The sequence below is a fragment of the Callorhinchus milii genome, unplaced genomic scaffold (assembly GCF_018977255.1).
Source record: "Callorhinchus milii isolate IMCB2004 unplaced genomic scaffold, IMCB_Cmil_1.0 Scaffold1, whole genome shotgun sequence".
Taxonomy (NCBI): Eukaryota; Metazoa; Chordata; class Chondrichthyes; order Chimaeriformes; family Callorhinchidae; genus Callorhinchus; species Callorhinchus milii.
In genome coordinates this window covers 95,976,981-95,991,774 of record NW_024704742.1, presented here as the reverse complement: position 1 = coordinate 95,991,774, position 14,794 = coordinate 95,976,981, and the positions used below count along the sequence as shown (strand labels likewise).

General features: G+C 40.0%; 1 protein-coding gene across 5 annotated transcripts in view; it reads right to left on the bottom strand.

The window, feature by feature from the left end:
• The window catches only part of LOC103186087 (TLE family member 1, transcriptional corepressor), a 72,683-nt gene that overhangs the window by 13,104 nt on the left and 44,785 nt on the right, over nucleotides 1-14,794 (bottom strand). For all 5 annotated transcript variants that reach the window (XM_007904912.2, XM_007904911.2, XM_007904913.2 and 2 more), the window contains 5 exons: nucleotides 9,680-9,799; nucleotides 8,554-8,607; nucleotides 7,058-7,210; nucleotides 5,292-5,409; nucleotides 4,605-4,789 (listed from right to left, as the gene is read on the bottom strand). In XM_007904912.2, the coding sequence (XP_007903103.1) occupies nucleotides 4,605-4,789; nucleotides 5,292-5,409; nucleotides 7,058-7,210; nucleotides 8,554-8,607; nucleotides 9,680-9,799 (630 nt within the window). The remainder of the gene's footprint in view (nucleotides 1-4,604; nucleotides 4,790-5,291; nucleotides 5,410-7,057; nucleotides 7,211-8,553; nucleotides 8,608-9,679; nucleotides 9,800-14,794) is intronic.

Here is a 14,794-nt window from a genome sequence, read left to right as displayed (position 1 = left end):
CAACATTTCCTACTCCCTCCTTGTCAAGAAAATATTTTTCTCCTAAGAGATAAAACACGAATCAAGAATATCACAGCACAAAGCCAGGCAATTTAGCCATTTAGGTCTACACTAGTGGTGGACATCATGATTATAACCAAGACCCATTATAACCAAGCTGCTGATTTGTTGATAAAATGTTTGACTGCATACCTGGTACTGACTATAATGGTAAAGTATTAAAATCTCACTACAGCAGAAATTGTTGAACAATTTTTTTAAAAAAGGACAAAGCAAATATGTGTCAGGTTCATCAAAGTGAGAGCTTGAGCAATAGAAGGATGAAGTGAAGACAGACAATGTCACTCGACAAATGATTTTGTATTGCTGATCGTCTATTCATTAACATGTTCATGGTGTGACAATACAGAGAGTCCAGAAATACAATGATAAATCTGGAAGCAGTATTCTCAGAAGATGACGATGATACCTCAGGTACAGAGGATTTCAATGGTCGTTTACTTGGAAGTTCAAAACGCTCTTCGGGGACTCTGAACTTGGCTGGAAATTTTCAATTATGAAGTTCAAGTGGCTGAAGTACAACATGAATCAGTACCAAGCCCTCAGTGGACAAAAGCAAGAGGTGATTTACAGCAGAAAACTATTAGAACACTCCAGCCAATTCAGCTCACATGATTAACCTACATTGTTTCCAGAGAGGCGTTATTTTGATTTAGCAAATGATTGGAACAAGACACACCTTACTTAGTATTGAAGGCCATTGCGCATGGCAAGAGACATTTAAGCTCCCATGACCTTGGCAGGAGCAGGTAGAATGCATGCTTGAGTCAACAAAGTTTGATTTAAGATTAAGGGCTATGAAGACTTTGAATGACAAAAGACAGGTCCTAATTCAGAACAAATCTGCAGAAACACTACTTCAGTGAGCGAGTAGTAAAAATATGGAACAGGCTCCCGAGGGAGACGGTGGAAACAGAAAGTGTTGTTTGTTTCAAGAACAAATTAGATTTCTGCTAGAAAATAATATCTCAGGCTGCCAGGATTATGGTAGACAAACTAGTTGGACCATGGTCTTCGTTCACCTAGCAAATTCTTATGTTCTTATGGTCTTATCCTGAGAAGTGCTTTAGGATGTCCTCCTGACATGAAAGGCACTATACCAAATGTAAGGACGATTATTATTTTTTATTATTATCAACATTTCTTATCAACAATAACCACCAATGGCGGAACCAGTATGCAAGTAAACGACTGGCCCAGTTAAACCTATGAGAAGAATTATAATATGACGGGAAAGAGAGCTAGTGTACAGAAATGCATAAAATTTTATGTGCCACATGTCTACCATGTGGTTGGGAGCGATTGAGCCCATTGATCCTCTAATGCTGTTTCTAGAATCCTTATTGCTATAAAATTCTATGGTTCTACGGTGTTAGCAAATCCTAAAGAAGTACATCAACAGGATTGTGAAGCAACCTTCAAATATTGATTTGGAGCACTGTATGGTGACTGAATCTCTTTTCTATCAGCTTGCTAAGTTTCCAAATGGTTTCAGGAAAATAGTTGTGAAGCCCAAAGATGCTGCAGCTGTCTGAATTCTTACCATACAAATCTATTATGAGACTTGATATCTGGTGTGAGGTACTTCTTGAAGTGTACTTTGTCAGCAAGCTATTGAGGAATGCTTCACCCAGCACTCTGTTTCTGTGATGTTACTTGGCACAACTCGCAATATGTTGCAGGGAGCGGGATCGACCGTAAACAGGTTAATGCTTGAGAGGTAGTGAAAGAACTGGAAGTGTTGCTTCAATTCCCGGTGGGACGAAACAGACGATCGAAGCAGCTATTTGAATATGAAAGTGGAGCACATGGCAATCCAGGATCTCGGAGATTCAAAGTGAACTTCTTCAATACGTTCCTTGATGTGCTGAGCATTTTTTGCAATTTTCAAGTTTTCAGCAAACTCTTGGATTCTTCCCTACCAGCAAAACTCACAATAGTGTTCAGTGGAAGCATTGAGAGTATAATGTGGCACACTGGAAGAAAACTCACAGGCATGATAATAATAATAATCCTTGCATTTGATATAGTGCCTTACCATGTCTTCGGGACATCTCAAAGCGCTTCACAGAATATACTGTAAAGCGAATTGACTGTATATTTTGTGAGTGAAACGTGGCAGCCAACTACACACAGCAGTGTCCCACAAACAGTCGTGGATTATGGAGTTTATAAATGAGTTTATAGAGTGCTACCCAGAAATAACTACCCACAGGCCTTGGTGCACTAGCGAAAAAAATCAACCTCGGCAATGCCCTATTACTGCTTCTAAATTCATATCATTAGTTCTGCTGTGAGACGTTAAACCAAGGTCCTGCCTGTAGGTTCAGGTGGATGTCCAAAATCCCATAGCATTATTTGAAAAGAGAAGAGTGTCCTGCTCAACAGTCCTCCAGATTAATAGTCATTCACTTAATTTCTGTTTGTGGAACATGTCTGTGTGCAAATTGGCTGGTTTGTTCGCCTATAAATACAGTTACTACAGTTTACAAAAATCTGCTGTGAAGCACTTTGAGATACTGACCTTCTGGGTGCTACCAAATACAAGGATTATTATTGTAAAATCCTAGATTTTCTTTTCAATGCAACTTTCGGCAAGTTGAAAATATCCAGAATCAACTATGAGAGTCCATAGACTTAGTGGCAGTCCAGGGGTTAAAAATAACTTGGCAGGAGAGCCTAAGAGATTATAACATTAAATCTGACAAATTTTAACTGGAAATTCCATTTGATGAATTTGTTGTGAATGACGAACGCAGCACAATAAAATCCTGAACGGAATTCAAAGAGTATCAGTTTTTATGTGAGGGACAGGGTTTCACATTCTCATTAGTCTATTGTCGCTCTTTTTTTCCCTTTTCTTTCATCCCTACCTCAAGTTTTTCATTTGCTTCCGCTGACTGATACTCAAGCCCAGCGGCACCTACAGTTTTAATAAGCAGCTCTTCAACCAAATAATACTTCAAAATGGAATGTGTATATATTTTGTTTGATTTCTTTTGCCAATTTTAGCTCCTTCTCTCCTGTACCAACTCTTGCTGGTTCCACCCAACATCTAGACATGAACAGTTTCTAGAAGAAGTCACTGATTAATAATTTTTTCCTCTCCTTAGCCTAGAGGGACAGATGCTAATTGTAGCATCTTTAATGTTGACATGCTTGGGGTGACCTGGCAACATTGACTGGCAATCCCACCTGCAACCTTCTAGTCAGTATGATTTAGTTCCTTTAACGACTAAGCCATCCTGAGAGCTCTACAAATTTGACTTGTTAACATTTAAATCTTTTTTCTTTCCCCTCCTCCGTATTTTATCCCCTTCGCCAACATTCTGACAGTGCGACCAACTGAGCCAAACTGACTCTCTGCTGCACAAGAAACTAAATGATTTAATAGGACCTAACAAAGGTAATAATCAAGCACAGGTTAAAAAAAAACAACGGTTGAGGGTTCTCATAAGACGAAGAAACAAAACAGGTTTTCTTTAAGAATATCCTGGAAATGCACAGAGACTTGGCAGGATTATGGATACATCTGGTCTAAGACTGAGCACCCGCTGATTTCTACAGAGAATACTGAAGTGACAGTCCAACACTTCCACAGCACACATTCTCAGAGGGCAAGTGTAAAAGACAGCCACAATTGTGCTAGTGTAAAAGACAGCTTCAAGGGTAGCAGCTAATCTGAACTTGGAACAGGCAGCTTTCAGCTCCTAATTATAACTGTCATACAAAAAGAGAAATAATTTGCCCGACTTTATTTAAGAGGAGCTCTGTGCGAAATAAATATGAAATAGCTTGGAAAAATGAACTCCCCAATGACTGAAGAGCTCTGAGCAACTGAGTCAAACACACCCAGACATCTCAGGTTTAATTCCCATTCCATGCTGAGTTAGCTGAGGAGGTTCACCAGAAGAGCAGTTGAGATGCTACAATTGACCTTTAATGCCCCTGGGCTAGGGAGAGAGGAGTTAAAAAGATATCAGTTAGAACTTGCACTCAAGGGGATTGACATTTTTCATGGTCTTAGCCTTAAGGCAATTGCCTTAACATTTAAGATTGTGCAGAATTTTGGAAAAGGCTTAAAATCAGTTTTAGTTGGGAGAAGCGTTTCCCCATGGTTGTTATCGAAAGGCTTTCACAAAGAAATTAAGGCGTCAGATTGCTATCCAGTGGCCCTTTCTGAAATGGTTACACTTGTGGATGTTGAGGACAGGAATGAACTTGGTGGGAATAGCTAGCCCACGTTTACGGATGATAAATAGCCATTTGGATGCAGTACCGTTGATTCCTGTTGAACTCAGCCTGAGTCAGAATCTTCGGAAAAACTGAGGAGGGAAAATTATGGCAAATAGAAGATCAAAAGTGTCCAGTTTCACATGATTCGATTTCATACATTCACTCACCCCCACCCCCCACCAAAACAAAACACAGTGAAATCTGCTAACATGACTATCACTTCAAATCTACTTTGCAAGATTAAATGCAGAGCCCACAGTATATCTGAATGAACAGATCATTATGAATGTATACAGAGTGTGGATTACCATGGGCGGTCGCGCATAGGCGACTACAGCAGCTGCTGCGGCAGCACTCATCTGGGGTGAGATATTATGCAATCCTGGATAACCTCCCGGGCTGCTTAGGTCACCATTGATACCAGAGTGAGGCACAATCCCAAAAGGGGAAGAGTAAGGGCCTGGCACTGCCAAAGGTGTCCTCAGTCCAGCGGCTGCAACGCAAAAGAAAAAGAATCACAGTACTTAATAACAATGGCAAATTGCATTTATATAGCACCTTTTACATCGGGCGGATGTCCCAAGGCACTGTCTCAAATGTCCCAAAATGGACTCACCTGCACATTTAAATGTAAGGTTTACATTTTTACTGATGAATCTACATAAAGTATACAGCTATTAAATTTTTTTTGTTTAATTTTGTAATACTATTTTGCTTCCATTGAAGCTCCCTTGAAGATTATCCATGAACCAAATGCACCTAGATGAGCCAGAAATTCACCAAAAGCTTAAACAAATTATAATACAGTTTGCAATTATTTTCTGTGTCAAACTTTTAGTATCTTAAAAACAAAAATAATAAAAAGTAGGAAAACTACAATGCATGCACACATGTATAACTAGGCAACAATAATCATTGTTTATATACATTATATATATATATAACTGCTATATAAGTATAAATAACAACAATAACAAGATTACTGGATTGGTTACCTAACGGATCCATCATTGGGGGTTTGCCAAGACCTGCGCGCAGTGCTGACGTAGTGCTCGTGCCTGGAGTTGGTGTTGGGGTACTTGATTTCATCACAGGAGTGCTGGCCTTTTCATGCTGCACGGTTATTAAATGGTTATCATTAATTCAGGCATCAGACATCAATATATTCATCACAACAGCAACTGAAATGCAGTGCATTTAGCATTTCTGTAGCACTGCAGTTCTATAGCTCCAATGTTAAAAAAAACGACCCTGATGGGTTAACTTTTTTTTTAAAAAAGAGCATGTTAAAAACGTTGATCTACAGAATTATGACTGTCCCACCCACAACAGAGTGTAAAGCAACCATGTTTTGTTACCAGCTCAGCCAGCTGACAAGAACAGGGAACATATCAGTTCATAAATGCTCTCTGCATTAGGTTCACAGGCCCCATAAACCTGCCTTTAAGTAAAATTTGCAGAGTGCATTTGACTGTACATGCCACTCTGGACATGGCACTTTGTACACGCTCAGATAATAATATAAACAGATTCCAGAGACCTATTTCAAAAACAAGGCTAACTACTTGAAATGCTGAATAACATTAGTGTGTTGACTAAAAGCTAAAACTGGCATTACATGCACGCAGCTGAGCAGATCCACTTTCTTAGACAACCAGCATAAATTTTTAAGTTTAATACAGACTTCAATTTTGCCAGGATTTGAGAAGAAGGCACACATTTTTTTTATCTAGGACTAGATTAATTCTGTTTATGTAGTATTTCAGAGCATAGTAAATTTGGTAAATTCTTAAATACAGCCTCAGTTCTGATGCTAGCATTCTGTAAGTTCTTGTAAGAACTAAAGAAAAACAGTTCAAAATTCAGAATGAATTCAATCATTGGCTCCTCCATGAAGTGGGGTAAGTGGGGTTTACCTGGAGCTGAACTCGCTCTAAAATGACATGCTTGGCAACAGAATGTTGGAATCAAGTTAATCCTCTGTGGCGGTCTCGGTAATCTGGTTCTTGAGCCAGGCAGATCCGCAGTTCTCCAGGGCACTGCTAACTTCAGACCACTCAGCCCAACAAAACCTGAAGGGCCTGACCAGTAACTGGGAACACTCAGTTTCTGTTACCCCACCAAAGTCAAACCCTAATGGGTAGGGTGGCCCTCGCTGGTCAAGTAGCTGGAAGCTTGCCAATCAATGACATGCTACGTGGTTTTAGCTGATTAAAGTGCCTTGGGACATAAACATGTTCTCTAGGAAATCCCCTGCACATCATGCAAACTCACTGTACCTCAGCTCAGACCTGGGAGCCCCACTGCAATCAAATGTGCAAATGTGTAGATGTACCAGGAAAATTTATGTTACAGCACATTTTGCTGATAACCAACACAAGTGTTACCTCACAAGAGCACTCTTAAAAACACCACTTTCCACACACTTCACACTAACCCAAAAAGCCACAATTACAAACAGGAAGCTTGGTCAGGTAAAGTATCAAAACTATTCATGCAGCAAAATAACATGAATCTGAACTTTTCCTTTGTTCATAAGTATTTTCAAAGATAGTTTAAAACATGGCTGTGGTTGAAGCAAATATCATCAATGTACATAAGAGAAAATTCAATATGTGTTTGAGGGAGAAGGGAACAGAAGGTATGAGAGAGGGGATGAGGAGGGATGGAAGCTTGTGTGGAGTGTAAACAGTGGCACGGATTGATTGGACCGTATGGCTGTTTCTGTGCTGTAGAGTCTATGTTATTTCACACAACTTACATGGCTCAGCTCTTTGGATTTGAGAGAAGATGAGCTGCCAGACGATGCAGTTGAAGCCGGACTACTGGAAGCGTCCTTCTTCAATAGTCGTGATTTGTCCAGGCCATTCTCACGGGGTGAGTGGGCAGGGCTCCCCCGTGGAGAGGATGGGTCCTAGAAAGAAACACCAATGGTTACACGTCACCTTACAGATGTGAGTTATTATAATAAATAAAACAATAATATAATTCTTGCATTTAGTCTAGCACCCATTTTACACAATTATGTCTATCAATAAATAACTGTGAAAGAGACCAGTCGAGTAATGTTTTGAGCTAGTGTACGGTACTTTAACTTCTGAGAGGCGGGTTCAAAACTAATGTATCCAGTCTCTAAAGGATGCCATTATCCAAGTGAAAAAAAGATTGACCACGATAGAGCCCAGTTCTTAAATGGACACTGGCCCACGGCATAAAATGTGTCATAAACTTGCAGTGTTATTCAATAGCTGTGAAGATAGCAGACAGTGGAAGAAAAAAAATCACATTGATGAAGTTGGGTGCAGGGGAGGTAGGCATAATATTCTACATAGAGGAAGCACCTCAAAGTGGCATTTTGTACCCTAAATGCCAGAAATTACTATCACCAGTTGCCCAAACCTAACTGGTAGCATTGCATGCCACTGGTGCTCAAACCCCAAGTACTAGCAGTGAATGGGATTGGTGCTTAAATCTATGTGCCAGCAATGACTGGCACTGGTGACTGAACTAACTGGCAGTAATGACTGGCACTAGAGCTTAAACCCAACTGCCAGCAATGAATGGCACAAGAAAAACTACCATTATACCAGCATGGAAACATATGTTCCGCCATCAAATAACCCACAAGAGCTATCGAGAGACTTCATCCAAATGCATAAATCAGATTTTCACATGCAGGCTAAATAGAATGGATTGCGATCTAACATATTACTGAACCAAACATTTACTAGCATTGACAACCCACAATGTATAACTTCCAATCAACCTGCTGTTCAATAATAATAATAATAATCCTTCCATTTGATATAGCGCTTTTCACATCGGGAGGACGTCCCAAAGCGCTTCACAGAACACACTGTATGGTGACTTGACTGTATATTTGTGGGTGAACGCGGCAGCCAATTGCGCACAGCAATGTCCCACAAACAGTCGTAGATTGAAAATGACCAATTTATTATTGTTTTTGGAGGGATTATTATTAGGCGTGTGGAGCAAGGAAACTTGCCCAAGGTTTCGCCCTGCCTGGAATTGAACTCAGATCTCTCACTTGCAAAGCGAGTGCTCTAACCACTGAGCTACAGGACTTCACAACCCACTCTAAAGCAACTTCTACTCCTTTCAAATACTCATATGGCCTTTAAACACACAATAACTGTTAAAGATTAGTCAAGTTCCAAAACTAAAATGGGCCGGGACTGGGGAAGGGAGGTGATGGGGCGAGGAGAGGGTGGGGGGAGAAGAGGAACAAGTACAAACCTCATTCGAAACATCTACCACCAAGTTGTCATCACTTTTATCCCCATCACTGTCCTATAAAACAAAATAAAGATTTTGAAATAAACTTCAATCATAGGCAGTCAATTAAAATCAAAGGTTTGTGAATGATGAGATGATCGAACCAGCGACTAGACTGGACCCTGTGTAATAATTAATATTTTCTTCATTAATAATAGACGTCAGGAAACCCAAGAACATAATCACATCGCATTGCTCACATCTATGCAAAATGTAGGCAGCCAAGTGGCTCTGCACCCCAGTGTACGGGACAGGTTATATTCACATTGACTTTAATGTACTCTATCCTCATACACCGTGTGCTGTAGTCTATGTTGTCTTGGGACGTCCTCCCGAGGTGAAAGGCGTATACAAATGTAATCTTGTTGTTGTTGTTGTACATAGCAGTGCAAATTAATGGATTAGGTGAAAATTAGACAAAATGGGCAAAAAAATAAACAATATATCTATTATTTGGAGATATATATTTACGCTGGTCTCAGACAGTATCAAACCCATTACAAAAAAAGACGCAACATGTTATTATCCCATTATAAGACGCAACAGACCCAGCCCCTTGTGGCGGGGTGGTCGGGGGGGTCGTTTCTGCGCACTTCAAGTTGGTGAAGGGACCAAGGCTTTTGGGGTTTTGCCACCCTTTGCAGAACGCAGTTACAAATGGGGTCTTGTAATCCTCTCCCTATCCCTCCCCTCTTAGCGGGGAGTGTGGACAGGTATTTTTTTGGGACGCTCCCTTTAAGACAGTTGGGAATCACCCCTGTGCGCACTACATCCGTGTGCGTGCCTGCGCACGCCCTGATAAGGTGCACAAGCTGCTTTTGGATGGTGCCCTGATGTGCACCGTACCCTCACGTTAACCCAAACACATGCCCAGAAGCCTCAGAATGGACAAATGATGCACCACAATTTTGCATAGATCATGATTCATATTTCATTAAAAAAAGTTAAGTTCACAATGTATATTCTTGTGTCACCTCTTACAGGAAAAGGACATTACAAACAATGCAGGAAAAGTACATTTTTGTGAAAGATAGTATTTAAGGAGGCAAACTTGGCTGTTTCTGCCACCTACACTAAATGTACTTACATAGTGGCTCATAGAGTCCTTATCATCAACCTTCCTCTTCTTCACATCATTAGAATAATCAGGCCCATTCCTGCGTTTATCTGTGCCTCGCAGGCTGTCAGATACCAATAGGGAATTGCTCTGTGAAGACACAAAAGCTGCTTTCAAAAGAAAATTCCTCTCATTTTCCCTGTGTCGCCATGTGAAAGCTTACGATATTTAATACAGGTATTTACAGAAACTTTCTGGCCTTAGCAACTCAACCATCTGTTTAAAAAGTCTTTAAAAAGGATTTTTAAAAAAAAATTATATAGATAAGCCCCAAGACTCCTCTACCCCAACTGAGCAACCTCTGCATTTGCATATTCTGAAATAAATGTAGTGTGTGAAGTATATTTGTACAGTCACAGAGTTGTGGACAACTGATATTTTACATTATTCATTAATTAAAATAAATGTATTACCTAGGCTATAAAGTTTAATGGCTTGGTTACAGTACCTTCTTGCCAAACAGCAACTCTTTAGGAGGTGAGCTAACATTTTTCATTTAGTTTATCGTCTATAGTATTAAAACCAAGTCTATAACTGCACCGGCAAAGAATTTTTTTTTTGTCCTGGGATTCTGACGCAAAGAGAAACTATCACTATGCCTAAGCGTACCCAAACCAGAATGAGATTTCCATATATGTATGCTACTTACACATGGAAATTTCACTTTGTCTGGAATAGAATATGCACCCAATTCCAAAAAGGAGCCAACTCTATGGGAACCCAAAGTTTGTACTAGGGTATTGTTGGAATTTAACCAGCTTGCCATTGCTCACACTATTTGGAAGCTCCCTACGATTTGCCCACCTAGGACTTTGGCTTGTAGGGTCAGTAGTGCCTTGGAGTATTGCAGACCCACCTGGCTCAGGAACTACTGAGACCAACACAGAGGATCGACTCAATTCCAATATGCTATTATCAGACAACTTGCCTTATATTATCCTCCACGGGGGTGGTGGCAGAGGTAACTGGGGAGGTCTCCTTGGAGCTCAGCTGGCTTCAATTGGCATGCTTGGCAATGGAATGTTGGAATTGACTCACCGCTCTGAGGCAGTCTTGGTACTGCGGTTCCTGAGCCAGGTGGGTTTGCAATACTTCTGGGCAGGTGGTATACACGAGGGGAACTCTCAGTCTGGTCAGATACTCTCAAGCATCATGATGCATTTCCACATGTTACTGACCCTAGGCTGACTATCCCCCCACCCTCGGCGAGTAATCTAGTAATTAAGATGCATTTGGATTCTGTCAAAAAAATAGCAGATGGAAGTGACTGATTAAAAGGGATGAAAAAGCATATGCATGTGTGTTAGTGTGAGAGAGAATCTGAGTATGTGTGTTAATCTGTCTGTTAAAAAATTAAGCATCTGAAAATAGAAAGACACATCCAAAAATGCCCTATGCCTAAATTGTTGACCCATGTAGCAAGCAATTTCAGAGGTTTTGGGGTCACATGACAATTTAACACACCCTCGATTCTCATCTACCCTCCAGTTAAGCTCTAAAACATGCAACAATGAGCCCTTTAAAAGAACAGGATTAGCATATCCAAGGGAGCAATTTGTTCACTGATGTGTTAAATGCTGTGAACAATGCAGAATAAGTTGTGCGAAAAAAACATTCTAATGGCTTAGATAACTCGTGTTTTGAGAAGTTAAAACAAAGGGAGGATAATGTAGTGCCAGAAGACATTCACACGCTATTTTTACAGCATTTAGCACTTGCTTCCCCTTTCCTTCCACCATTATACTAGGGCAGCAGCATACATAATAGAAATATTGCACCGTTTAGCTCGAAGGGCAGGGTTTTCATCCACATGTGCAATAAAGCTACTCGCGAGTACAAGGACTCATTTGGTGAAAGGAAATAAAAGCTTTCCTTAAAAAACAAAACTATTGAGGCAGTTTTCCAGTGCAGCTAAAGATGGTATTGAGTTACAGGCAGAAGAAACAAGAGTGCATAGAACACTTCAAGTCCCATTCTGTCAACTTCTGAAACCTTCTGCCTACTTCAGCGAATGCTCCTCCAAGGCTAATGCTAAGCTGTCTTTTATTCACGGTCAGTCAAGCTGAAGAACAGCCAGGGGTCTCACATAAATTGCACAAGACTCCAATGAAATTTAATCCAATGTAACCTCCCGTGTAACCTTTACTACTGGTTTGCTGCCAAAGGCACAGCCTTCTGGAATACTGACAACACTTTTCATTTTATTTCGGTGGCTGTCTTCCTTATTGTACATTTAAAACCTAGCTCTGGAACTGGTACGACATTGTTTATGAACTTGAGCCCCCAAACAAAATGCAGTTCATTCAAAGTTGTACATTTCACAGAATACACCGAGAATAAAGGATGCCTGGGAGCAATTACAAAGTATTAATCTAATCGAGAGGTTCAGACAATGTTAGGATCTGCAAGAGCAAAGCTTTTTCAGTAGTTTATATAATTGGCATCAGAATCCTGCAATTAGATTTCTGCCTTGAAATTATTCCAGAGTTATTTATTTAAAAGAAACCTCGCATTAATTACACAGGATGGATTTGCTGAATTTCGGATTTTTTTTTGTGTTGACAGCATCTCTCACTGCAGATTCTGGCTGCCAGCACATTCACCATCACTGATATGTGATGACATTCGCACTTAAAGATTAATGGTTCTGACATTAGTGCAAGTATATCGGGAAATAATTTGCAGTGGATTACCAGGAAACTCCACGGTCAGTATATATAATATACCAATTGGAGCAGAAACACCCCTTTGATGACAAGCCAGTTTTCAATGACAGAAATCCAATAGACTATCTCAAGGGCAGCACAGGAGAAAGCACTCGGGGCTAAATATACATTACAATTATCTTTACCCCACCAAACATTTTTTTTCCAAGGCAAATCCTAAGGGTTTTCAGATTGCCAACTATATAATCCTGGAGGCTGTATAATTCACAAGGCATTAGTTTTTAACCTCAAATGGTGCCAAAACAGTTATTCCAGCAGCAAAAAAAATGATAGCGTGCTTTTGATGCACTTCACAAATTCACCTTTGAACCATTTTTGGTTATAAAAACTTTATTAAGTACTCTGGTGTTTTATGGCACATTACAGCTTAGTTCCTTTAGTACTTTATGAAGGCTGCTTTAGGCCTATTTTGTTAATGTAACAACTTTGACCTTAGGATTAACAAGATTTAGAGCCTAGCTTATAAAATTCCCTGCAGTCTATCAAAATCATGCAGCTGTGGCAGGCTTTGGCTGCAACATACACTTAATCTTCAAGACCAGACATCTTCTCATTTCATGCTAGGTCAGAGTATTTTGGGGTAGGCCAGGCAGCGATGTGATGGCATTAATTCCATTCGCAATGTCAAATAGGCATAGCTTTAAAATCATCACATAGCTCAGAGTCATCGAGCAAAGCACTTGATAAAAGCCAGGCAGCCTTATTACAGTGTTAATAACATGACAAAGTGTTCAACTTGTTTCATGATAAAAGCCTGCGGGGGTTGTTCTGAAAGACAATGAGACTACTGCAATTTGTCATTTTTTGAGTGTGTTAATCTGTATAACTAGCTTGTTCTTCACACTCCCAGCTATTTATTTCCTTTCCCTCAACTGTACAAGGTAATCTCTTCATACTTGCTCAATGGGTTAGTTTCTCAACACTTTGAAAATGTCAACAGGATCGTGCCTAAAGAAAATCCCAAGGACAGCAAACAAATTTATCTCATCTCACATTACCGACCTCGCCCTAATAAATTCTGCTGAAAAGGTATCGTTTACACTGAAACCTCAGAGCTGCAGCTCAAGTCCCCATACTCTGAATATGCTCAATATTACTCTTCCAGCTGTAACACACAAAATCCTCATGATGTATCTTGTTTATAGATCTTCTGCAGCTATTTTTCATTTAAATGGAATTAAAAATTTTTGTGTGTGATTGGGGGCGGGATGGGGCAGAAAACACATGTGGTTGGGAACTATTTGCTCTGATCAGATATCAGTCAAAGTTCCCGCCTTTTATATCTCTGATACGCCTGTGATTGCAAGGTGGGAGATTCACATCAGACTGATATGATTGCCAATGGGGATCCTCCTGTGAATTTCAGCTGTCAGTGCATATGCCAGTCAGGTCATTTAAAGCCTTCTGGTACATGAATTGACACTGGGTAGCAATCTTTATAAATAAAGCCCAGGGAGAAATCAACTCATCTTGTCCCAAAGAGAATTTTATCTCTAACGGGTTGAAAATGTAAAACGGATTAAAAAAAACAAAACTTCTGTAATTATATGGGATATTGCTTGCAATGTGCAGAGGTGAAAAGCAAGGATTCATACCTGAATGGACCACAAACAAATGATGCTGGTGATTACAGTCCTATTTTGATAATATTTAAATAGCGAATGATTATGAGTCAATCGACATGAAGTAAACCAATCTATAGTAATAATACTTGTAGTTGATGTAGTGCCTTATTAGATTATTGAGATGTCTCAAAGTGCTTTACTATGATATAATGTAAAGTGTGTACTTTGTGGGCAAAACATGGTAACTAGTTTGCACACAGCACTGTCCCCAAACAACTATAGAGTGAGTGACTAATTTTATTTGGGGAATTTGTTGGCCAGGACACCAGGAGGAAACTTCCTTCTCTTTTCGATCACGGTAGATTTCAATCTACCATGCATGTGTTCTTGACATCATTTAATACTGAACTGAATGTCAGATTAAACAAAACATGCATGTTTCAGTCTGTGTGTGAAAACACTGGCTAAGGCTGAGCGATGTTTCTTGAGCTAATAGATAAAGAAAATTGGCCTCTGCCTCTACTGCTCACTTTCCCATAAATAAACTTCACCCCTCACAACTTAGTCAGGTTAGTCATGACCTCAAGTCAGAAGCGAGAAGGTGAACAGACAGTTTCGATTTAATTACTTTACACAGAGAGTGATAAATATGTGGAATAGACTTCCCAGGGAGGTGCTAGAGGCAGATTGTGTCAGCAAATTCAAAAGGGAATTAAATAGCTATTTGGCGAATACATTGATTGAGGTTATGAGGGAGAGAGCAGTCTAGAAGACTTTTATATTTCAGGACTGGC